The sequence below is a fragment of the Wasmannia auropunctata genome, unplaced genomic scaffold, assembly GCF_000956235.1.
Source record: "Wasmannia auropunctata unplaced genomic scaffold, wasmannia.A_1.0 LD336116.1, whole genome shotgun sequence".
Taxonomy (NCBI): Eukaryota; Metazoa; Arthropoda; class Insecta; order Hymenoptera; family Formicidae; genus Wasmannia; species Wasmannia auropunctata.
In genome coordinates this window covers 2,444,281-2,464,146 of record NW_012026774.1, presented here as the reverse complement: position 1 = coordinate 2,464,146, position 19,866 = coordinate 2,444,281, and the positions used below count along the sequence as shown (strand labels likewise).

The following is a 19,866-nucleotide window of genomic DNA, read 5'->3' as shown; positions in this document are numbered from 1 at the left end:
TTTTCGTACGCTCCTGCTGGATACTTTCACTATTTGCGCCAGCGATCGACGTCATAGGCACCATAGCCGGAGAGAAATTACGAATTTGTACGTCAGAGCTCGGTTAACCGTTTACGTACGCATGGAGGTTGCATCCTGACATTTTCCTATCCGTAAGAAAGTTCTAATAATATATTCTTCACAATAATTTTTACTCATGCGAGATATTAAGTGTAGCTTGAATTCTCGTATGAATGTGGGATACGATTTTAAAAGATCCTGCAATTTTAACACTTGGATTTATCGCGAGACGTGTCCACGACAAAAATAACATTTATAAGATTTCACGTTCGCCCGCTCGGATATCTGAACGAAGTTATACGTCCGACATTGTAATCTCCTTTCCAAGAAGTTCCATATATCTCTCGTCGAAAATGCGACATCCGATAAATTTCGCGCGCGCATCTACGATTCAATTCCCCCCCTCCCCCCGGTCATTGCCACCCGATCGTCCGTTTACACGCAACGGATCCGTTTTCGTTCCCCGAAACGCGCGAAGCATCAGCAACAGCCTCCCCTGGATCCGTATCTGTCTCTCTCTCTTTCTCGCTCGACTCCGCATCCCGCTAACGCATTTGAAATTTGAATCCGGCGCGGGGTGTGTGTCTCACGTCGACCAACTGACAGGGCTGCCGTGCCGCTCCAGTCCAATCGGCGATCGCGCCGTCGGAGGCTCGACTCGTACGCGGCGTGACGTAACGTCGTTTAAAAGGCGGGCCGCGTGGGACGCGCGAATCAGTCGCACGACGCACGCTGCACCGTGTGCATTGCTGGAGCTGAGGAGCCGTCAGGAGCCGTCGGATTCCCATCGGGCAAGAGAGAGGTGACGAAGACAGAGAGAGGCTAGTGCATTGTCGGCGTATCCCTTCCCTCCCTTCCTCTTTCGCTCTTCTTCTTCTTCTTCTTCTTCTTCTGCCGTTTCTCCTGCTTCCCCCAGTTCCTCTTTACCCTCGCGGATTCCATCCCAACGTTACGTACACCGGAGATTTCGTCGTCCAGCATCGGTGGCCGCAATTAGACCAGACGCGAGAGAGATCCCCTGATCCGCTGATCCGTTACGCTCTCGAGGGATAATTTTACGATCGAGCTGGCGCGCGATCAGGAACGGAGCGGCGATCACGCGGACCGAAGGAAAAGCTTTTAGCGCAGCGGTGCCTACGTACGTCCGTACGTGTCTCTCGGCCGGGAGATTGGAAAGATACGCGAAGGTTGACTCGCGTGCATCCCGTAAGTAATTACGCGCGCGTCGACGCAGGAGGCGCTTTCGTTGCAACAATAATCGTAACTATTGATTCACTCTTTATCAACAGGTTTTTGCGAGTATCCTCAACTAGATAAGATTAAAAAGCGGAGTTGAACACACACAACGTTACTTTATTTGTATCGTTGCTCTCGTTGTACTGTAAACTCGTAAATTTTATTTTCCTATGATTATGATGCATTACGTTATCACATCGGGAGAACGTGCCGCGAAATATGTTTCGTGTACTGTTAATTTGCAATTCCGTACCGTCGAATCACAGCGTCGATCGGTCACGGGCGTCGACTACATCGCGCTTCGAAAAAAAAACTCAGTTGTTGGAAAAACTCACGCTGATCTATTCGTGTATGATCGCTATTGTCCTTCCTATTTTTGCAGCATATCTGTTAACCTTCCAGAGCTTAACGTGCGAATATCGCAGACAGATATGTATTTCTCACGACTATGTTTCTGCGATAAACGTCCCGCAAGAATTTTATGAAGAGGTAACAATTGCGGTCGCATTTGCATCTTTATTTTCACGTTTTTAAATTGGACATTTCGCATGGCGAGAAAACGAGAAAGCGAGAGGGAAAAAGTCCTTAAATTGTGACAATAACGCGAAATCAGTCATTCGATAATACTCAGTCGTCGTTTAATACCGACTTCATCTGCCTCCTCGATTCGTGCATCGCACCGAGAACAAGGCAGGTGACACGTATCGCACTCATGGTTACTCCGTGGCTAAATGTAGCCGGTGCCATTTAGGGACGGAAATAAGCACGAGTGATGTCAATTTGGTGACCGGTATTGACAAACTTAACGAGCGTGTCGCTGTTGTACGTACACACGTTTCAATGGCGAGCAATCATGCAGAAAATAAAACGCGTCTTGAGACTCGCGGTCGGAATTTTACAGCTGCTCAATATAGAAATCTTATCTTACAGCTTCGATTGTCAAAGATTTTATTATAAATCTTCGTCGTGTGCTCTTCATTTAAATTAAAGGAATTATAAAGAATTAGAAGAAAGGATTAAATGGACATGTTATGATTAATTTTTTAAGAGAATGAGAGAAAATTGAATTATTAAATTTTAACAACGTACAGCATATATTTTAACAAATGAATTACTAATTACATAGATTATAAAATATAAATTATAAATCCATTGTTAGTAAATTTTAATAATATATAATAGTTATAAATAATTTAAATTCAAGATTAAATTAAGATGTTCTCAAAGTCTTAAAGAAATGAATTATTATATATTATTATATATTTATTTTTGGATATATATATATATATATATATATATTTATGATATTTATATTACAATTACGATATACTTGACAAAATTTGTGGGTCAGAACTATGTTTATTCGTATGCGGATGCCTGTCGCAACGTCAATGTTAATTAATTACAACACATGATGTATTAATTTGCTGAATTTAGATACAATATTTTTAATTAATATTCCGAGAAATGTTTCGAGATATTCAAGGTTCTCTATCGAGGTCGACTTTCGTGCGCGAAAGACGACGCAAAACCTTATCGCAATCTGTCATTAAAATGATGGCTACAAAGATGTAAAAATCTCGCTTTCTTTTCTTTATTTTATTTATCAAATCACGACGGAATTGATTATCTCGCAATTCGAATTCATCGAATTATTCGCAAATGTGATTCATCGCGTTAGATCCTCAGGATCGTTCCTCATTGTGCGTGGCATATTTATCGTCCCGCAGATCGGCGCCGCGGTAAACGCATATCCAATTGTTTTAATGCGACTCACAAATCGCGGCTTGCCGCGATTAATTCAAAACGCGTTGAGTTGCAATCAGCTAATGAGAAGTACGACGATCGATTTACCGGTTTTGATATTATACTTATACGTACTGCTATATACGTCGAACGACTTTACGTTTCCTTGACGTAAAAACGCCGCGGGAGTGCCGAACGATTATTCGTGCGTGCATTGGAAGGTGAAACGCGCTACGTTTCTCCAATTTCTGAGAGTGTCGTTTATCCCAGCATTTGGAATTTGTTTCCACGTGTCGCTTGTGAAACGCGACAATTTGCAAAACTTCGTGGTCGAAATCAAATTAATTTCGAAAACATTTCGAAAACGTTTCGACGCACGAGTCATTTTATTTTCGCACGCCTTATACCGCTTTTCGTCTTATATACGCGTCTAATCGCACTCAGCGGCGAGGAATCTTCTATGAAGAAAGATATTAAAATGTAAAATTAGAATGTAAATGACATAAGTGTGTGTGATTGTGCTATTAACTGACAGCGCATAACTTCAACGTTCTCACATCGTTTAACGTCTGTTTTTCCCATTTCGTGTTGCAGGAGAGATGCGGCCTCGCTGTTGGAGCTGAGACCGCCCCGTCGGCTGCGAAAGTTCGTGGGTCCGCATCCGAAACCGATCACGAAAAAGTAAGGATCATTCGCGTCAGGATCATCACCCCGCGCGCGCGCGCCATCACCCTCTCAGTATCTCTCGCTCGAATAAAGCGGGTCACGAGAGACACCGTCGAATCGAGCCGGGTCTAAAGACAAACAAAAAAAAAAAGAAACGGAAAAGTCGAACAAAACAGAGGAACAAAACGGGGGAGAAACGTTTAAAACGAAGAAAGCAGAGTCGCTAGATCAAGAGTGAAAGAGGAGGAGAGAGAAGGAAAAGCGAGAGGGAAAATAGAAAAAAAAAAGAAAACGTATACGAATACGTCGAGGAGACGGCTTTTCGGTTCTCGATAGAAAGCAAGGAGGGAAAATCGCAGAGAGAGAAAGAGAGACGCCGTTAAAAATCTGTCTTTCGAATCTTTCGATATTGCGCGTTGCTGGTTTTTTTTTCTCGTTTTCATTTCGCGCTATTTTCCCGATAAAAAACCTCAAGAGAAAAAGTGATGCGCTTGTGCTTCTCCGCGCGTGCTTGTGTAACGTAAAACCGCGATACATTCGGCCGACACGGCAGTAAAGAAGCAAAGAGGGGAAAAAAGAGAGAGAGAGAGAGAAACGGTAGACCGTACACGCACACGCACGTATAGTAGTACGAGTAACCGAGAGAGCGAAAAAAAATGGCCGTGGTCTCGACATGCTCCGTTTCGATGTTTCGTCCTCTGGTGCACGCTGCGCTCTTCACGTTCCTCGTCGTTCTACCGAGCACCGCTATAACCGCGGATAACACGGGCACGACGAAACCGCCCCCGTGTTCAAGGTAAGTGTCTCAGAGAACCAGCCAAGCGATTATTCAGCCGTTCGAGTTGCAAAAAAGACTTCATTTTTTTTTTCGTTACCGTGTCACCGTTCGCGTTCGATAACGAAACTGTTGTTAACAGATAATTACTTAAATGACCCTAGAGACTTACGTTGCTGCCGTTGGCCTTCGAAGTTATGATAAACTGCGATAAAGTCGCATTTTCCGTCGTACGATACTAGAAATTTTTAACGTCAACGACTTTCAACATCCTTTAAGCAATCGACGAGTGAGAATATTTTTTTTAAACAATTTTTTACTTCTCATTGCTTATTCTTATAAATATAATATGCGCTTAATTCACTCTACAAACATTCATCCTTAATCAAAACGGCTGAAGACGAGGGAGAAATCTCGAATGATACGTTTGAGAATTTTCCGAAGCATGTTTATCATTTCAGCGCACAATTTATGTAGATCCTGTCAGAGCCAGACACTCGAAATCGAGTGCTTTACGCCACTGACTTATACGTAAGCGATTACGTTATGGGCGCGCGTAATTGCATAAAATCTCACATCCCAATTATCGTACACCTGTCTCAGTAACCATCATTCGCGAGGATGGAATTACAAAATGACGTAGGACTAATTAGTTAGGACTAGGCATTATTGCATTTTGTATAAACGCGTATGAAACTGCAGATTATTACGTAAAGAAACGAGGAAAGCTCAAATTTTTTCCAGCTCGTTCATTTTTACATATCGCCAGCAATATTTATTTAACGACATTCTCATTTTCATTTTTTTTTTTAAATAACATAAAATGCGATATTATGCGTTGGAATTGTTTATCAGTCACGTATAAAAATATTTTGTTTATAGATTTCGTATTTTATTTTTAGGACGATTTGCCTGTTGCATTTGGCTTAAAATTATTCTGATTATTGTTGAAAATAGATGAAAGACTATAACAAAAATCCACGTGGTTGCCAGAAGTTAATCGCGCGTGGAACACACGAAGTGAAATCTCCGAATAATTGCCAATAGCAATTCATTGCAATTCTCAATTTTTTAGTTCTTTTTTTTTTCAAAGAAAAATTAATGAATTTGACAATGATTTTTTTTTTCAAAATTAGAATATATTTGTCTTAATAAATTTTGTTAACTTATAGAACTCTTTAAAATTCATAGTTTTAACTTTATGTACCATTTAAATATCCGTCACTGCACAGCTATTTGTCAGAAAACCGCATCTTTACGAGTAAATTCCAACAGCTGACCGGTCATAGGTATCAGACGAGGAAATGTCACGAGACTTCAAATGACGCCTCGTCAACAATAACGAGCTACATTGTCCACGCGACAGTAAAAAGTAATCGCGTCACATACGTATCAGTCATTTGTAACCTTCCACGATGGATTACCGAACAATTTTATTTGCAATAATAATTGTTTATTCTCATTTTATCATGCCTTATATAAGTATATAATTATATTAATACATTATTTATATTTGAATTTTGTGAGAGAGGTTTTTTCTCTCGCGTACACCTTTTGTACGATGCATTTTTTCTCACGTGACGTTACTAATCTATCAAAATTATATCGTTTTTCTAAGCTATAGTGGTACTGCATAATTTACAAATTAATATCTGTAGATTAGTATTTGTAAATTAATTCTGTTTCCACAGCCGAAAGGTGAACTCGAATCATCATTTATTATAATATATTAATGCAATGACAGTGTACAGTCAGTTGTTTAATAAGATTACTCAATTCAATTAATTTATTTTATGAATTATTAATTTTAACTTAATTTTCAAAATTTTACTATCTTATCTAAACCTAATTATTTTACGTATGTGCACGCATGCTCGCACATCTCAAAAAGACTCCGCAAATTGGCAGATCTATACTACTTACATAATGTTATCAATCCGCAGAAATTGAAATGTGTGCTAAGGAGTTTTCATTGCTATCAACGTTATCTCCTTTTCTTTTATGGAAATTGTAAAGAGTTCTATAACTTGAAAAAATCTCTTTATTGAGAAAAATATTTGTAGGTATAAATATATTCTATTTTCGAAAAAATCTATTTTCAAATTTATTTAATTTTTTTTGAAAAAAAAAAACTGGAAAACGCATCCTGTAGTATTACTGCTATTTGGAATTCTGCTCAAGTGATGCCTATTTGGTTCTGACGTGGACGCGAATCACGTGTTGCGGAAACTTACGTAGAAAAATAGTCTGAAATTAAATCGCGCGCGCGGCGTGCTGTCTTTCCTTTGCTTACTTCATTTCGGTAAGAAAAAAAATTATGGAAAATTAATTATTATCGGGGAGCAAACAATGGAAAATTAATTATTGACACGCGAAAGAGCAACGCGAGTTCGGTGGGAAGGGGGGGGAATGTTCTTGTTAAATTCGAGTGCTGTGCGCCGCTTTTTAAATTTTGCGCTCCTTAAACTTTCCTCTTCCTTGTAAAGTGCGAGGCGAGGCGCGATTATACAGTATAATCGCGCCGTTGACGCACCGAGGAATCTGTGCCGCTTTAAATCGACGGGATTACGTACGCGATATTGCATTAGCGGGCATTTAGGGAAATGACCTTAGCAATGAACCTCGTCCCGGAATTAGACGCGCGGCAAGTTGGGCTCTAAATTAGCGTGTTCCGCAAGCGCAATGAGCGTGACCTTTGCAACGTCTGCACGTGCAGTGTGTGCACATGCTAATGGTGTGGGCATCGTAGTAGCGCGTTGATTTGCAACGGAAACTTTTCGCTCGCGCGATCGATCACGCGTCGCCGGGCATCTGTCCGTCGAAAGATTCGGCGTTTCGTGTTTTTTTTGTTCTCACGTACGCGCCGAGAAGTGCCGCTGGCGGCACAGAATTATCGAGGATTTTGTGATACGCGCGTTTAAAAATGCAAATGGAAAAGCGCATTATTACGTATGTATGTGTGACAGTTCTAAAAATATTTTACTAGCGATATGTAGCGTATTTTTAACCGTACGATTACGCGGTGCAAGATACGGGAAAAAAATCAGGTTGTATATGTAATTGCGAAACTGTGCTCTTTTTACTGATATGTCATGGCTCTTAAACGAAGCGCGCAATGAAGGGTATCGGACTTGTTAATAATAGATAAAACTTTACTATCTTCCGACATTTTTGTATTCGATCTAAAACGTCTACTGTTAAAATTTTGAATTTTATTACGTAGAATGAAGTCTATTATTATATAACATGTGACTGATACAATTTTAGATTGAAATTCTGGGCAAAATTTCAATTAACAGCATTTATCTCGTATCGAGATTTCGAGAGATATTAAACATTTTCGTATGCGACCGCGCGTATTTTGGCGTTGCGCCATCCCGATAAAATCTACCCTACGTTTCCCGCAATGCAGAGCAGACTCGTTCAATGAAAATAAATATATATTCGGTATTTATTTCTTGGTAAAATTATTTTAAAAAAAGCTGTCTTATAATTACTCTCGTATAATAACTCTCTTCCTAAATTCCTAAATGCTCGCGATGTCGCGATTTGCGCGGGTGATAATAGGTTTCGGTGTCGAATTGCCTGCTAATTCGCGGACGTAAAATTCGGTAATGTCTTCCAAGAAGTCAAGGACTGCGCCTCACATGATGCAAACATGTTTGTTGAGTATAAGCGTGTGTCGCGACACAGGTAGATCCGAATCGTCGTCTCCGCGAGATAACGTGCACCGGGTATATCCGGTAATGGGCGCCACACTTCGTGATCGCGACAACGATTAACTTCGCTGATCTGGTCGAGATACCTTCTGGTTTTTTTTTTTTTTTTTCCCCACCGAAACAGCACGCGTCGAGCTATCCTTGATTGTGGCGTGACGACGAGCGGCGCGTAGGATAACGCGACGATGGACAAAGGATACGAGAGGCGGCACGCCGAACGCGCTTGGGGCTTAGTAAATTGAATCTTCCGGAGATCTTTCGAGTGACGTCTTAATAAAGTGGCGCGATCAGGCCACTTCTTGGCCGAGACCGCAATGACATTTCAATCTAAGACGCGCGCCGGATTTTCGTCGCGGAAGATCTAACTCGACGGGACGATTTGCTTAGACGCATATACGAATATTTATATCCGACGGTTAATGAGCAGTATATCAAATGCAGATCTCTTGTCGCGAAAAGTATAGCAGACGCGGACGTACGGTTCTTCTGTCGCATGATGCAACATCCGCAGTCACGTTTAGCATATTAATTAAATCAAGGTGTAATTAAAACGTATCTATATCTATCCCTGCATTTGACATCTTGTTCGCGATAATTACATCGTTATTTTCCGTGATAATTTTTTACCCGCAGTTAATGTAAAAATAATACCAATTCGTATCGCGCGATCGATATATTGTTTGAAAAGAATAAATAGAAGCCGATCATTTAAATTAGATTGTCGCGTGAAACCAGCTAGTTAGCAATGTATTACGCATAACTGTTGATATACAGGGTTTGTTATAGAGTTGTGTGTATAGATTCGTAGAGTTTATTATTATGGGATAACCGGCGCGTGCTAGAAATGACAGAGGCGGCGAAAATTGTATGATCATGGTTATTCGCATACATGCGCGAATATATGTTCAAACGCGCGAAATTATCATGGATACTGCTCAAATGACGCAAACGCTGAAATCGCGCTATCATTCCCACGCCATCGTTTCCATTCATTTGAAAATGTATTAACATAGATAATCTGACAACGCGCGGAGCAAATAGACTTGTCAGGAGGGGCAAAAAAACTTCTTTAAATAATATTCTTCTAGGAACAGCTTACCAAGACAACAATACCATAACCTGGCGATCGCATATCCGATTTGTTCAAAAGGATAGGCATCTTCCCCCTTAAAAAAATATTCTCTCGTATTATCGCGACGTGTCTCAATGAGAAGGTACTTCCGCGCGCGCGCGTGCAGTTATTCCATGCGGATAATTGTATTTGCGTTAAAAGGATCGTGTCGGCACGTATAATCGCGGACTAATAATCGGGCGGTCAGATTGCTCTCGCGAATCAGGCGGCACCGCGGAAATTTGCACATCTCTGCCGCGCAGATTTCCTCAGGGTATAATCTCGTTAAACGCGCGTAACAAGGCGATCGGTTCCAGGCGCGAGCGGGAAAATCATTATTCCATTCGCGAGGCGAGCGCGAGACGCGCGGCCGTAACGCCGCGTATATTAGTAATGATAATGAGGCGGCACATTTCGCGAGAGCCGCGCGCCGATCGCCACCGCCTCGCGCATTCCGTCACGCGAGCGAAGCGCGCGCGCGGTATCTCCTCGATTCCGCGTGCGCACAGACACAGACGATCGATTTCATTCCTATATTAGCCGCGCGAAACGCGCGAGCACGTGCACGCGGGGATCGCGCATCAAGGCCGTTTCAGGATAGCGGGAGTCGCGCGATTTCGCACGTACCCGGCGTGGCCGGACCGATTTGTAATACGTGTTTCGCGAATCCGCGCGATATCGCGCACCGCTCGGCGCGTGCGAGATCGCGGACAAATAATTCACGCGAGGGAGAATAGCGGAATTCACGGAAGCGAGAAGAATGCCGACAAGTGCATTTGCTTGCGTTGGGTCTCGCGAGAGAAGTAGAATCTTTTTTTTTTTTCGATGAATCGTATCGATACGAAGAAATGTCATGAAACTTTTGAGCGCTTTTGACATTTACGCTCGCTTTGTGGTTTTGCAATTTTCATAATCGCGACACAGAGAGAATTTTCATATTTGACGATCCGCATGAGTATGCGCTTGTCCGAATGAATGCGTTCTTTTTATGAGCTCTGATCTAATCCCGCCTCGGCCTGACTAGCTGAAGGTATATATCCGGAAGTGAATCAGGATACTTACAACGTCTTACAGTTCATAGGAAAAAATAAACGATGTAATTGCGGGATCGGCATTTTGTTACTGTTAAGCAGAACGGTGTAATTCTTTACACATGCCGCCTGCATTTTTATTAACTTATCATCGTTGTTTATGAGTATGAACGATCGACTAATGGATTACCCTGTTTCGCAATTAGAAGTTACAGCTCTTTTATTCTCACAATTAGTGGCTATATAACTTCCTTTACCTCCCCACTGGAGATTGCGCGTTCTGAAATATCTCCGGCTAGTCTTAGGAGGTCGAGACATTGGTCCAGATGTCGAGCCAACCGCGAAAACCGCGAATAGTTGAAAAGCGTGTCTCGTAATGCCACTATGTAAGATTACGCCACTGTTCGGAAACCTTAACATAGCTCCCTTTGACAAGGGGTTGACTTTGCACTGCGGTGAAAAGAGATTTGACGGCTATCTAATTAATATCGTGCCTATATATATATATACAATTAAATCTCGAGTAGTAAATAACAGCAATTCCTATGTCAATCACATTCCTCGTTAAGTCTCTTCGTAAGTTCGTCGTTATCGTGCTGTTACTATAGGTCTGCATAAATCACCGCATAAATTAGCAGTCGGCGCGTTCGCTGTTTCCTCAGAAACACGTTCGTCCTTTCTTTTTCACTCCGGTGCAAAGTTCAGCCTCTGTACGATTTCATCCATACGTAACGCTCCCGCGATCGGTACCCGGCGAGAGAGACCCGCCGTCGCGACCAATCGCGATCGAGGGGGGTCTCGTGCTTCGCGTCGAATAGCCAAGTAGCCATGTACCGTGCCTTTCCAGTGAGGTATACTGCCACGGCGATCTGCTGCACACGGTACAAATGGCCGGCATATACAAGGACTCCAAGTACTTCGTCGACATGAAGATGAAGCGCCCGGCGAACGAGACGCTGGCGTCGTACCGGGCCTTCATGAAGGGCGCGAACAACGCGCCGAACAGGCACCAGGTCGAGAAGTTCGTCAACGACACGTTCGAGCTGCCGGGCTACGAGTTCGAGGACTGGGACCCGACCGACTGGACGGCCACCCCCAAGTTCCTGCAGAACATCGAGGACGACGAGCTGCGGAAGTTCGGCTCCGATCTCAATTACATCTGGAAGCTGCTGGGCAGGAAGATGCGCGACGACGTGCGGATCAACGAGCACCTCTACTCGATCATCTACGTGCCGCATCCGGTGATCGTACCCGGCGGCAGGTTCCGCGAGTTCTACTACTGGGACTCGTACTGGATCATCAAGGGCCTGATGCTGTCCGAGATGCACGACACCGTCAAGGGCATGCTGAACAATTTCGTCTCGATAGTGGATAAGATCGGCTTCATACCGAACGGCGGCAGAATATACTACAAAATGCGCTCGCATCCGCCGCTGTTGATACCGATGGTGGACGAGTACCTGAAGATCACCCACGACGACGCCTGGCTGAAGGAGAACTTCTGGCTGCTGGAGAAGGAGTTCAACTTCTGGATGACCAATCGTACCGTGGACATCGAGAAAGACGGGATCAATTACACGCTCGTTAGGTACTACGAGGAGTCGTCGGGTCCCCGCCCGGAATCCTACAAGTGAGTACCGCGATCTCCGCGGCTTCGGTAAATAGCGCGGATGACGATGCGGATTTCGAGAGGAGCTAAATGATCTAGATGATGCAAATGAAGCGTACACGGGGATATTGGTCTTAACGACCGCGATACTGTGTTATGCTTATTGTACTTTATGTCAGTTAATGTATTAATATTTTAATGTATTATAATATTAATATTTTTGTGCATTTTATGCAATACTTACACACGGAAAGAACGATTTTGCTGGATACAGATCTGAAAATAATTCTTGTTGGACCATCAAAATAATTTTCTTGGAAAATTAAACTGATTGCTAGAATATTAAAATTTTATATTTTCCAACAAAATTATTTTGATGGTTCAACAAGAATTATTTTCAAATCTCTATCCAGCCAAATTTTTAGATCTCCCAGCAAAATCGTTCTTTCCGTGCATCATTCTCGCGAGAGATTCTGACTCTCTTGCAAGACGCATGAGGTCAGCATTGATTTTGCGAGTTTTCTTAATGAATTACCGATGCTACTCTCACTTTCGACATCTCGATTCCGACGCGATTTCGGTTTCCATCCTTTGATTTTTCTTTTAATCTCGCGCTTGATGATCAGGGAGGACTACCTGACGAGCCAAAGTTTTCGAACCACCGAAGAGAAGGACAATTATTATGCGGAATTGAAAACGGCGGCCGAGTCCGGATGGGATTTTTCCAGTCGATGGTTCGTAAACGAGGGTACCAACAAGGGTAATTATCATTCCTTAATTGCTTCCCGCGCGATGAAAATAGAAGCCTTTATGGGTGAGCGACGTTGGGCGCAATGATATTACAGGCGAGTCCGTGAGCACAATTAAAATTGCTTTTGATGGCTGGATAAAGTATTATTGTCATAGAGACGACAGAAAATGACGTGCCGCACTAATTATAAACTCGTAATAGTGATATCTCTGATTCAACAAGGAAGGATGTTTGTACGTGTTATAAAGACAGAATGCATAGGAATGCCCCGCAACTATAGTAAATAATTCTTTTGCGCGCAAATTCTTTTGATTACCCGCGATGCTCATTTGCAACTAATGTCGTACACTTAAAAGAAGCCGAGAGCGCAATCCTGTTTTGTTCGTCATAATTTTTTTTTTTAATGGATCGAACCGAAGGTATATAATGACGTATTATACACATGCAGTATTACCCACAATTATCGTGCTATTCCACATTAAACAGCGTATCTTCAATGAGATCTGCGCGCGCCTCAAGGCCCTCCGTCTCGTTTCCTAAGTGAAAGCAATTGTTCGAGACATCTCGGTACTCTAAAATTCATTTTCGCAAAAGCACGTGTTGCAACTTTGTGAGATCGTTAGATCGTGCCTACAGTTTCTGCAACCGTTTAGACCGGCCTTACCTCGCTCAATCATAAATTGAAAACGAAGCGATTTAGCGTATTATAAAACGTTGTCACGCTGTAATCGCGGTTTCGATATAATACGCTCGTGGGAATGACTTGAGGGGGAAACTGGAGGCTGATAGCCGGACGGATTTCAGGTAATCTGACAAATCTCAAGACCAGATCTATAATTCCGGTCGATTTGAATACCTTAATACATCGAAACGCCGTGCTGCTGGCGCAGTACAGTCGTCAGTTGGGCAACGAGACGAAGGCCGCGTATTACGAGGACCTGGCCGAGAAGTGGAAGGAAGCGGTCGAGATGGTGCTGTGGCACGAGGAGGTGGGTGTCTGGTTGGACTACGATATGCTGAACGACATCAAGCGGGACTACTTCTACCCGACCAACATCCTACCGCTCTGGACGGACTGCTATGACACGTCGAAGAGGGCCGAATACGTGTCGAAGGTGCTCAAGTACCTCGAAAAGAGTCAGATCATGTTGAATCAGGGCGGCATACCGTCGACGTTGGAGCACTCCGGCGAGCAGTGGGACTATCCCAACGCCTGGCCGCCTCTCCAATATTTCTTCATCATGTCGTTGAACAACACGGGCGACCCATGGGCGCAGAGATTGGCCTACGAGATTAGCCAGAGATGGGTCCGTAGTAACTATAAGGCTTTCAACGAGACGCACAGCATGTATGAAAAGGTAATTCTCATGAAGAGAAAGCAAAACGAAGGATAGATTCTTATACATATTTTGAAAAAAAATTGATGTCGCATGAAACATTTTATTGTATCAAGAGTCATTGAGTCGTTTAATTTCTTAAGATTTTTTTTCTGAATTGTTCGCGCAATTGTCTTGTCGGGAAGAGATTTATAAGATGAGGGAAAATGGAATTTTATTTTCGCAGTACGACGCAACCGTCTCGGGTGGCCACGGTACTGGAGGTGAGTACGAAGTACAACTTGGTTTCGGCTGGTCGAACGGAGTCGTTATGGTATTGCTGGATAAGTATGGTGACAGGTTGACCGCGGAGGATTACTTCCTACCGGGCGCGGTGGTCGAGAATGCGGCGTCACCGCCGGTCGTTTCGACAGCTGGTCAAATGCTGACCGGGATTCTAGCTCTCATCATATCGTTAGCGGCAGGATTTATAGGGTGAGGTGAGTGTCGAGTCAGATAGACAGAAAATATCTTTTAACAAAGGACTGGAAAAGACTTATATTTTTATAATTAAATTCTACTTTTAACAGCCTATTTCTTTATAAACTTACAAAATCGTATTCAAGTCTTTTCCGAATTAATTAATAGTACATACGAATTAAAGGAATCTTTTCTTTGCTTTCTGTTTCAGATATCCACGTGACCTAAATCTCAGCTAGCGTAAAATTCGCGAAAAGATACATTAGAAAGATCGACGACGCGTCGATCGATGATAGTAGATAGTCTCGAAGAAACTGAAATCGATCTAAATAATATTTTCGCTCTTCTTTCTCGCTCGTTCGATTCGTGATGATTTTAATTGATCGAACGATCAATGAAGAGAGCGTGAAACGGGTATAAAAGGACCAAATAGAAGCAAGTGCGGGCACTGTTCTTCTTATATTACTGTAAGACACTCCGAGTATGCGAGGGGGCCTCGAAAATGGCGTCATTTTTTTATTCTCTTGCCACACGTTGCCTCCAAAGAATATTCTATAAGCCGCAGGATATATTATATATTAACGATTATTACGTCGTACATAAATATCACTCTAGAAGGGACATGAAACTTGGTTGCCTTACTTGCGATATGTTATTGATATCGCAAGTAAGGCAACATTTGTTATGATATTATTATATATCGTTCTATACTCTACATTCCTGGTGATTTGTGATTATTTTATCGAAAATATCTGTAGTACATATCGATTTTCTCTGCGACTTGCCTCTTTATAAGAGTATACCGCCAGTATACGCCTAAACATATCTGCAAACATGTGCCTTCTTAGCTATGGAATTATGTCGTTATATTATTTATAGGAATGTCGTGGCCCTTCTCGCTGACGGATAACGTAGACAGGATCTATTATCGCTAGACAATCGTCTATTACTTAATCGCTCCATCAGACGTGCGCTGTTACGAGGTATAATTCTGTGATCATTTAACGAACTACTTCGCTGGTCGAATTACGTTCTGTCATCCTTCCATTGCAGGAATTTATTCTTTATCCTTAGATCTAAAACTATATGGAAATACCGCAGGCGATTTCTCGAATTTAGTCTCTACGATATATATACGTATACATATATATATATATAAACCTATGTATATTATATTTTATTTTGAGATTAGTCATTGATATACTACTGTACTAGTATTATTAGGGTAGATAAATTATTAAATCGCGCATATCTATGTAACGAAAATATCTATGTCTCCAAGATATTCTCCGGAGACACATTCCTCGGAGTAAGGTTCCTTGACGGGAAAGAGGAAGGATATAAAAAGGTGAGAAAGTGAGAAAATTAAGGGAACAATTGGGCAGGACATTATTAGAAATAAAAAATACAACGGGAAAGATTCCACTCGATCTCTCTGTCTCTTTTTTTTTAGAGACGAGCGGACTTATCTAGTCAGTTGCGTACGGCGTAGCTACTCTTATTTTTAGAGAGTCGCAGTGGTGAAATTTGAGAAACACATTTTTGAAAAAAAAAAAAGAGAGAAATTTATTATCTGTCTGTTTAGGATAATTTATTCGATAAAGTATGGAGATCTAATACAAAAACTTAATTACATATGTATTTAAGTGTTGGTGTAACTTGACAATTTTCTTCTTCGTAAAGTTACCAATTAGCGCGCGAAACGACGTTAATAAACCTGCCGGTTACCTTATGTTTCTATTCCAGAAGAAATACGCTACTTTTTAGAACTCTTTGTTATCTCAGCCAAGCGACATTTAATAACGCATGTGTGGGTGTGTACAGGAATATCGCGTTTGTCTTGCCTCGGATATAGTATCGCACGGTCTCTCTCTCTTTTCAATTAGCAATTCAGTTATAACAATATTTGAGATATCAATTGTTTTTTTATTAATCGGATACTATCTCTTCTTTCTCCCCATCGTCTGTTTGTGTGAACGCGAGTAGTGTGTTACGCATGCTCCCTGCATCCAAGTCCCAGCTCTCCCTGTACGATAACTTTAATGAAATAAATAAATCGAATGTCCCAAATATGTAACCCATCCTGCGATATACCGAGAGTATTGCATGCAGCCATATACTGTTATGTTCTGTAAAATGTCCGTAAAGTGAGTACTTGTAAATGAAAAAGACACTCCAGACACGTTCATCGAAAACTAGATCGGATAAAACACGCTCCTTCGTTCCGTTTGGTAAGTCTGTGTCTAATGTGCAACCGGATTTGTCAAGGATCAGTTGTGAAGGAATTGCATTCACGAGATGAATTCGTTAAACCAGTATTATCCGGTTAACACGGTATCAGAAATTGAACGTAATTACGCATGATAATCTTTGTATTTTTGTTGTTTTATGTGTAATTAAAGCACACAGATGTGTATTTTTAAACGCTCGCATAAGAATGTATTGTCAATTTGCACACAAGGATGTTCCTTTCGACACACTCGGCACTCGGCCGAGCCTTTTGTTGTAGCAATAATTATCATTCCACGGCGAGTGGAAGTTTTTTTTTTCGCGCACAAGCCTTCGATGGTGCTTAGCCTACCATCAATAGTAATTACGCAGATAATGGTCGAGTCGTAATGATCATACAGGGTGACCCAAAAGATGCGTACCAGGAGGCAGAGAAATATTCTGAAGTATTTAGAGAGACGTTCTCCTCGAAAAAAAAAATATATATATATATTTAATCCGACGAAGAAAAACTTCGAGTATCTAATATCTTTCTGAGGTCAAGATTTTCTTTTTTTTTAATCAAGAGATTCTCTATTCCATCCGAAAAAAAAATGAATATTATACGTGCTTGAAAATACGGCTAAATTTCCAAACCGTTGATTTTGTATTTACTTGTCAAAATGTATCCAAATGAATATCTCAATTTAAACGATTTTCCAGAAGTGAACTTTAAACTTTCAGGTTTGAACTTGCTTTTCAAAATTAAATATACCTTGGATCTTAAATCTTTCTTTGGAGGGAGGAACTACAGTGCTCACAGAATATCTCTCGCCTTTACGGTAACGCGAATTTCGTAGGCATTCCAAATGCATGACACGGAGAACACGTAATCGCCGGTGTATTGCGACGTTATCGCGATAGGTGTGATGAAGCTACTGGTCGTAGCCGTCAGTACCTCCCGTGAAGGTACCGATATACAATTGCCAGCCACCAGCACACGTGCTGGCGCAGAGAAAGAGGAGGAAACGAATGGCCGTCGGTGAACAATACACGTGATGTAGGCGTGACTGCATTTGCCATTCAGACTTTTTGCGCAAATTCCTGTCGGCATTAGATCGCGCTCAAGGACCGGTCTGCGATCGTAACTGATAAAATGCGGTAGTCCCGTACGCATCGATCGTGATGCCGTTCGCGTTGTTGATGAAGACGCGAAGACGAACGGATCGCGCGGTGCCGCGCGTAGAGAGGGAAAACATTTTCGAGAGTGGAAGACTACTTAGTTCATTAATACAATAAATTAAGAGGAAAAAGGAAAATTGTGGTACATTTTTTCGCGACAAAAACTTGTGGAAGTGAGATCGTTCCTGTGAAAACCACGGGAGGATTTATTTAAATTTATGTGAGAACTTGACGATATTTCAAAGTGAATTTATGTTTGACAAATACAATTGAAATTTTTATTTTGAAAGGAAAATAGATTTTTTTGTGTGTTTCGAATAAATTGTACATATTTTTTTTTTTGGAAACCGAAAGAGAGGGATTCAGGTGCTCCGCACGAAAATTGTAAAATTGCACCGATAATATTATCGATTTAATTATCACTAATATTAGTAATCGATAGTAATATTTAAGAGAATTAACGCATAAAACTTTTTACAAAGAAATTTTGGTATTTCCAATATAATTGCAATTTCCAATATAATTTATTATAATAATCGTAATCGAAATCTGATCACAGAATTACAAAAAAAAAACAATGCACGCAGATGGACGATGATTATTAATCAAAGACTATTATTCAATATTGTATTACTTCTTTATAATAAGACAGGCCCGTTCAATAGCTTCGTTTAATCCATATATGTATATTTTCGTAAGAAATTAATCGCCGTGCAAATATCTTAACTTAATTTCTTCCTTCGCAGATTGGTCATGTACAAGAGGCGACATTATTACGTGCCCGGTCCGTCGACGATGCCGAACAAGCGGAACGTGCTGTCGAGCGGTAGCAACCTGTACCGGAAGCGGATCGCGTACACCGAGTTGAAGGACATGAACAACGATTGATGACCGTTCGTTGTTCTAGACCGAATATCGACTTGTTACATGACTAGTGGAAGCAGAAGTACACGCACATATGTAGGAGAAGAAAGAAGAAAGAAGAAGAAGAAGAAGAAGAACGACATCAGTAGGAAGCATCAGGATGGAATCGGTACGACGTAAGGATGAAGAGACGTTGCGAGAGACGTCGAATGCAGAATACACTCGCAGGAAGAGGAGAATCGGCGCGGAGTATCAAGAAGTGGAGGAACGTCTACTAGTGAGAGAGAATGCAGATGCATTCGAGGATGGAGTGGCGTGACACCGCTTCGGCAAGGTCTTCCAGCTTGCGAAACCGAACGGCGAACAGGATTGACGATCGCGCAGGATCTTGGAGGCGTGAGCTGCGGTTGCGTGTGTGTAAACCCGCGAGAATGGCGCGTATGCATGATGGTTTATGCATGAGTGGCTACGTGTGTAGCGGAAAATCACAAAATTATAAATATAAATGAGTATGTATATGTGTGCATATACAAAATATATAATTATATATATAATATCAGTTACATGTATACATATGCCGTGTATATATACGTATTATATATAATTATATATATGTATAATTTATAGATAAATGTAGATAATTGACGACATTACAGATAAATTATTGAGGATGTATTTTTGCTGATATTTTTATACGTGAGCGAGCACGTTTATCTCGCATATATATACTATAGCGATCGATCCACGGGCGCGTCCGTTCTGTTTAAAAAAAAAAAAAATCAGCTGCGCTGTGTACGACAATTGATCTGCGTCTTTGGAGTCGTTAGAATGAATTTCGCGATGTACAACAGGTTGAAAGTTCCTTTGCCAAATCTTATGACAGAGCTTTCACACGCGCTCAATTAGTTTTTATTTGCAAACTCTTAGCAAAACTCCATGATTTCTCGTGGTATTTATATTTCGTTTAGCATAAAAAAAAAAGTAAGGCTGCTAAGTAGAATTATTTTCTATGGGCTGTCGGAAGAGCTGCGGAGTGTACAGTTTGTTGCGTCTGTGTGTATTAACTTTGCTCTCTCTCTCTCTCTTTCTTTTTGTCTCTCTCACTCGTTACG

The 19,866-nt window shown here is 41.5% G+C and overlaps 1 protein-coding gene across 2 annotated transcripts; it reads left to right on the top strand.

Annotated features, from left to right (window-relative positions):
* Positions 1–3,939: 3,939 nt before the first annotated feature.
* On the top strand, positions 3,940–18,971 carry LOC105462720 (trehalase). 2 transcript variants are annotated; one of them, XM_011709546.1, is made up of 6 exons: positions 3,940–4,504; positions 11,192–11,974; positions 12,580–12,713; positions 13,509–14,062; positions 14,268–14,515; positions 18,637–18,971. In XM_011709546.1, the coding sequence occupies exons 1-6, from the start codon at positions 4,365–4,367 to the stop codon at positions 18,776–18,778; spliced, it is 2,001 nt and encodes a 666-aa protein (XP_011707848.1). In that variant the 5' UTR covers positions 3,940–4,364; the 3' UTR covers positions 18,779–18,971. The 2 variants fall into 2 exon arrangements, with proteins under 2 accessions (XP_011707848.1, XP_011707856.1); XM_011709554.1 differs by lacking the exon at positions 18,637–18,971 and adding an exon at positions 14,712–16,935 and having other exon boundaries at positions 14,268–14,520.
* Positions 18,972–19,866: the final 895 nt, after the last annotated feature.

Excerpts from the sequence above, each read along its gene's own strand:
- LOC105462720 (XM_011709546.1), top strand. The coding sequence starts at position 4,365 with ATGGCCGTGGTCTCGACATGCTCCGTTTCGATGTTTCGTCCTCTGGTG. Across the intron at positions 4,505-11,191 it reads AAACCGCCCCCGTGTTCAAG|TGAGGTATACTGCCACGGCG; the intron begins GTAAGTGTCTCA and ends GTGCCTTTCCAG. Across the intron at positions 14,063-14,267 it reads CGCACAGCATGTATGAAAAG|TACGACGCAACCGTCTCGGG; the intron begins GTAATTCTCATG and ends TTATTTTCGCAG.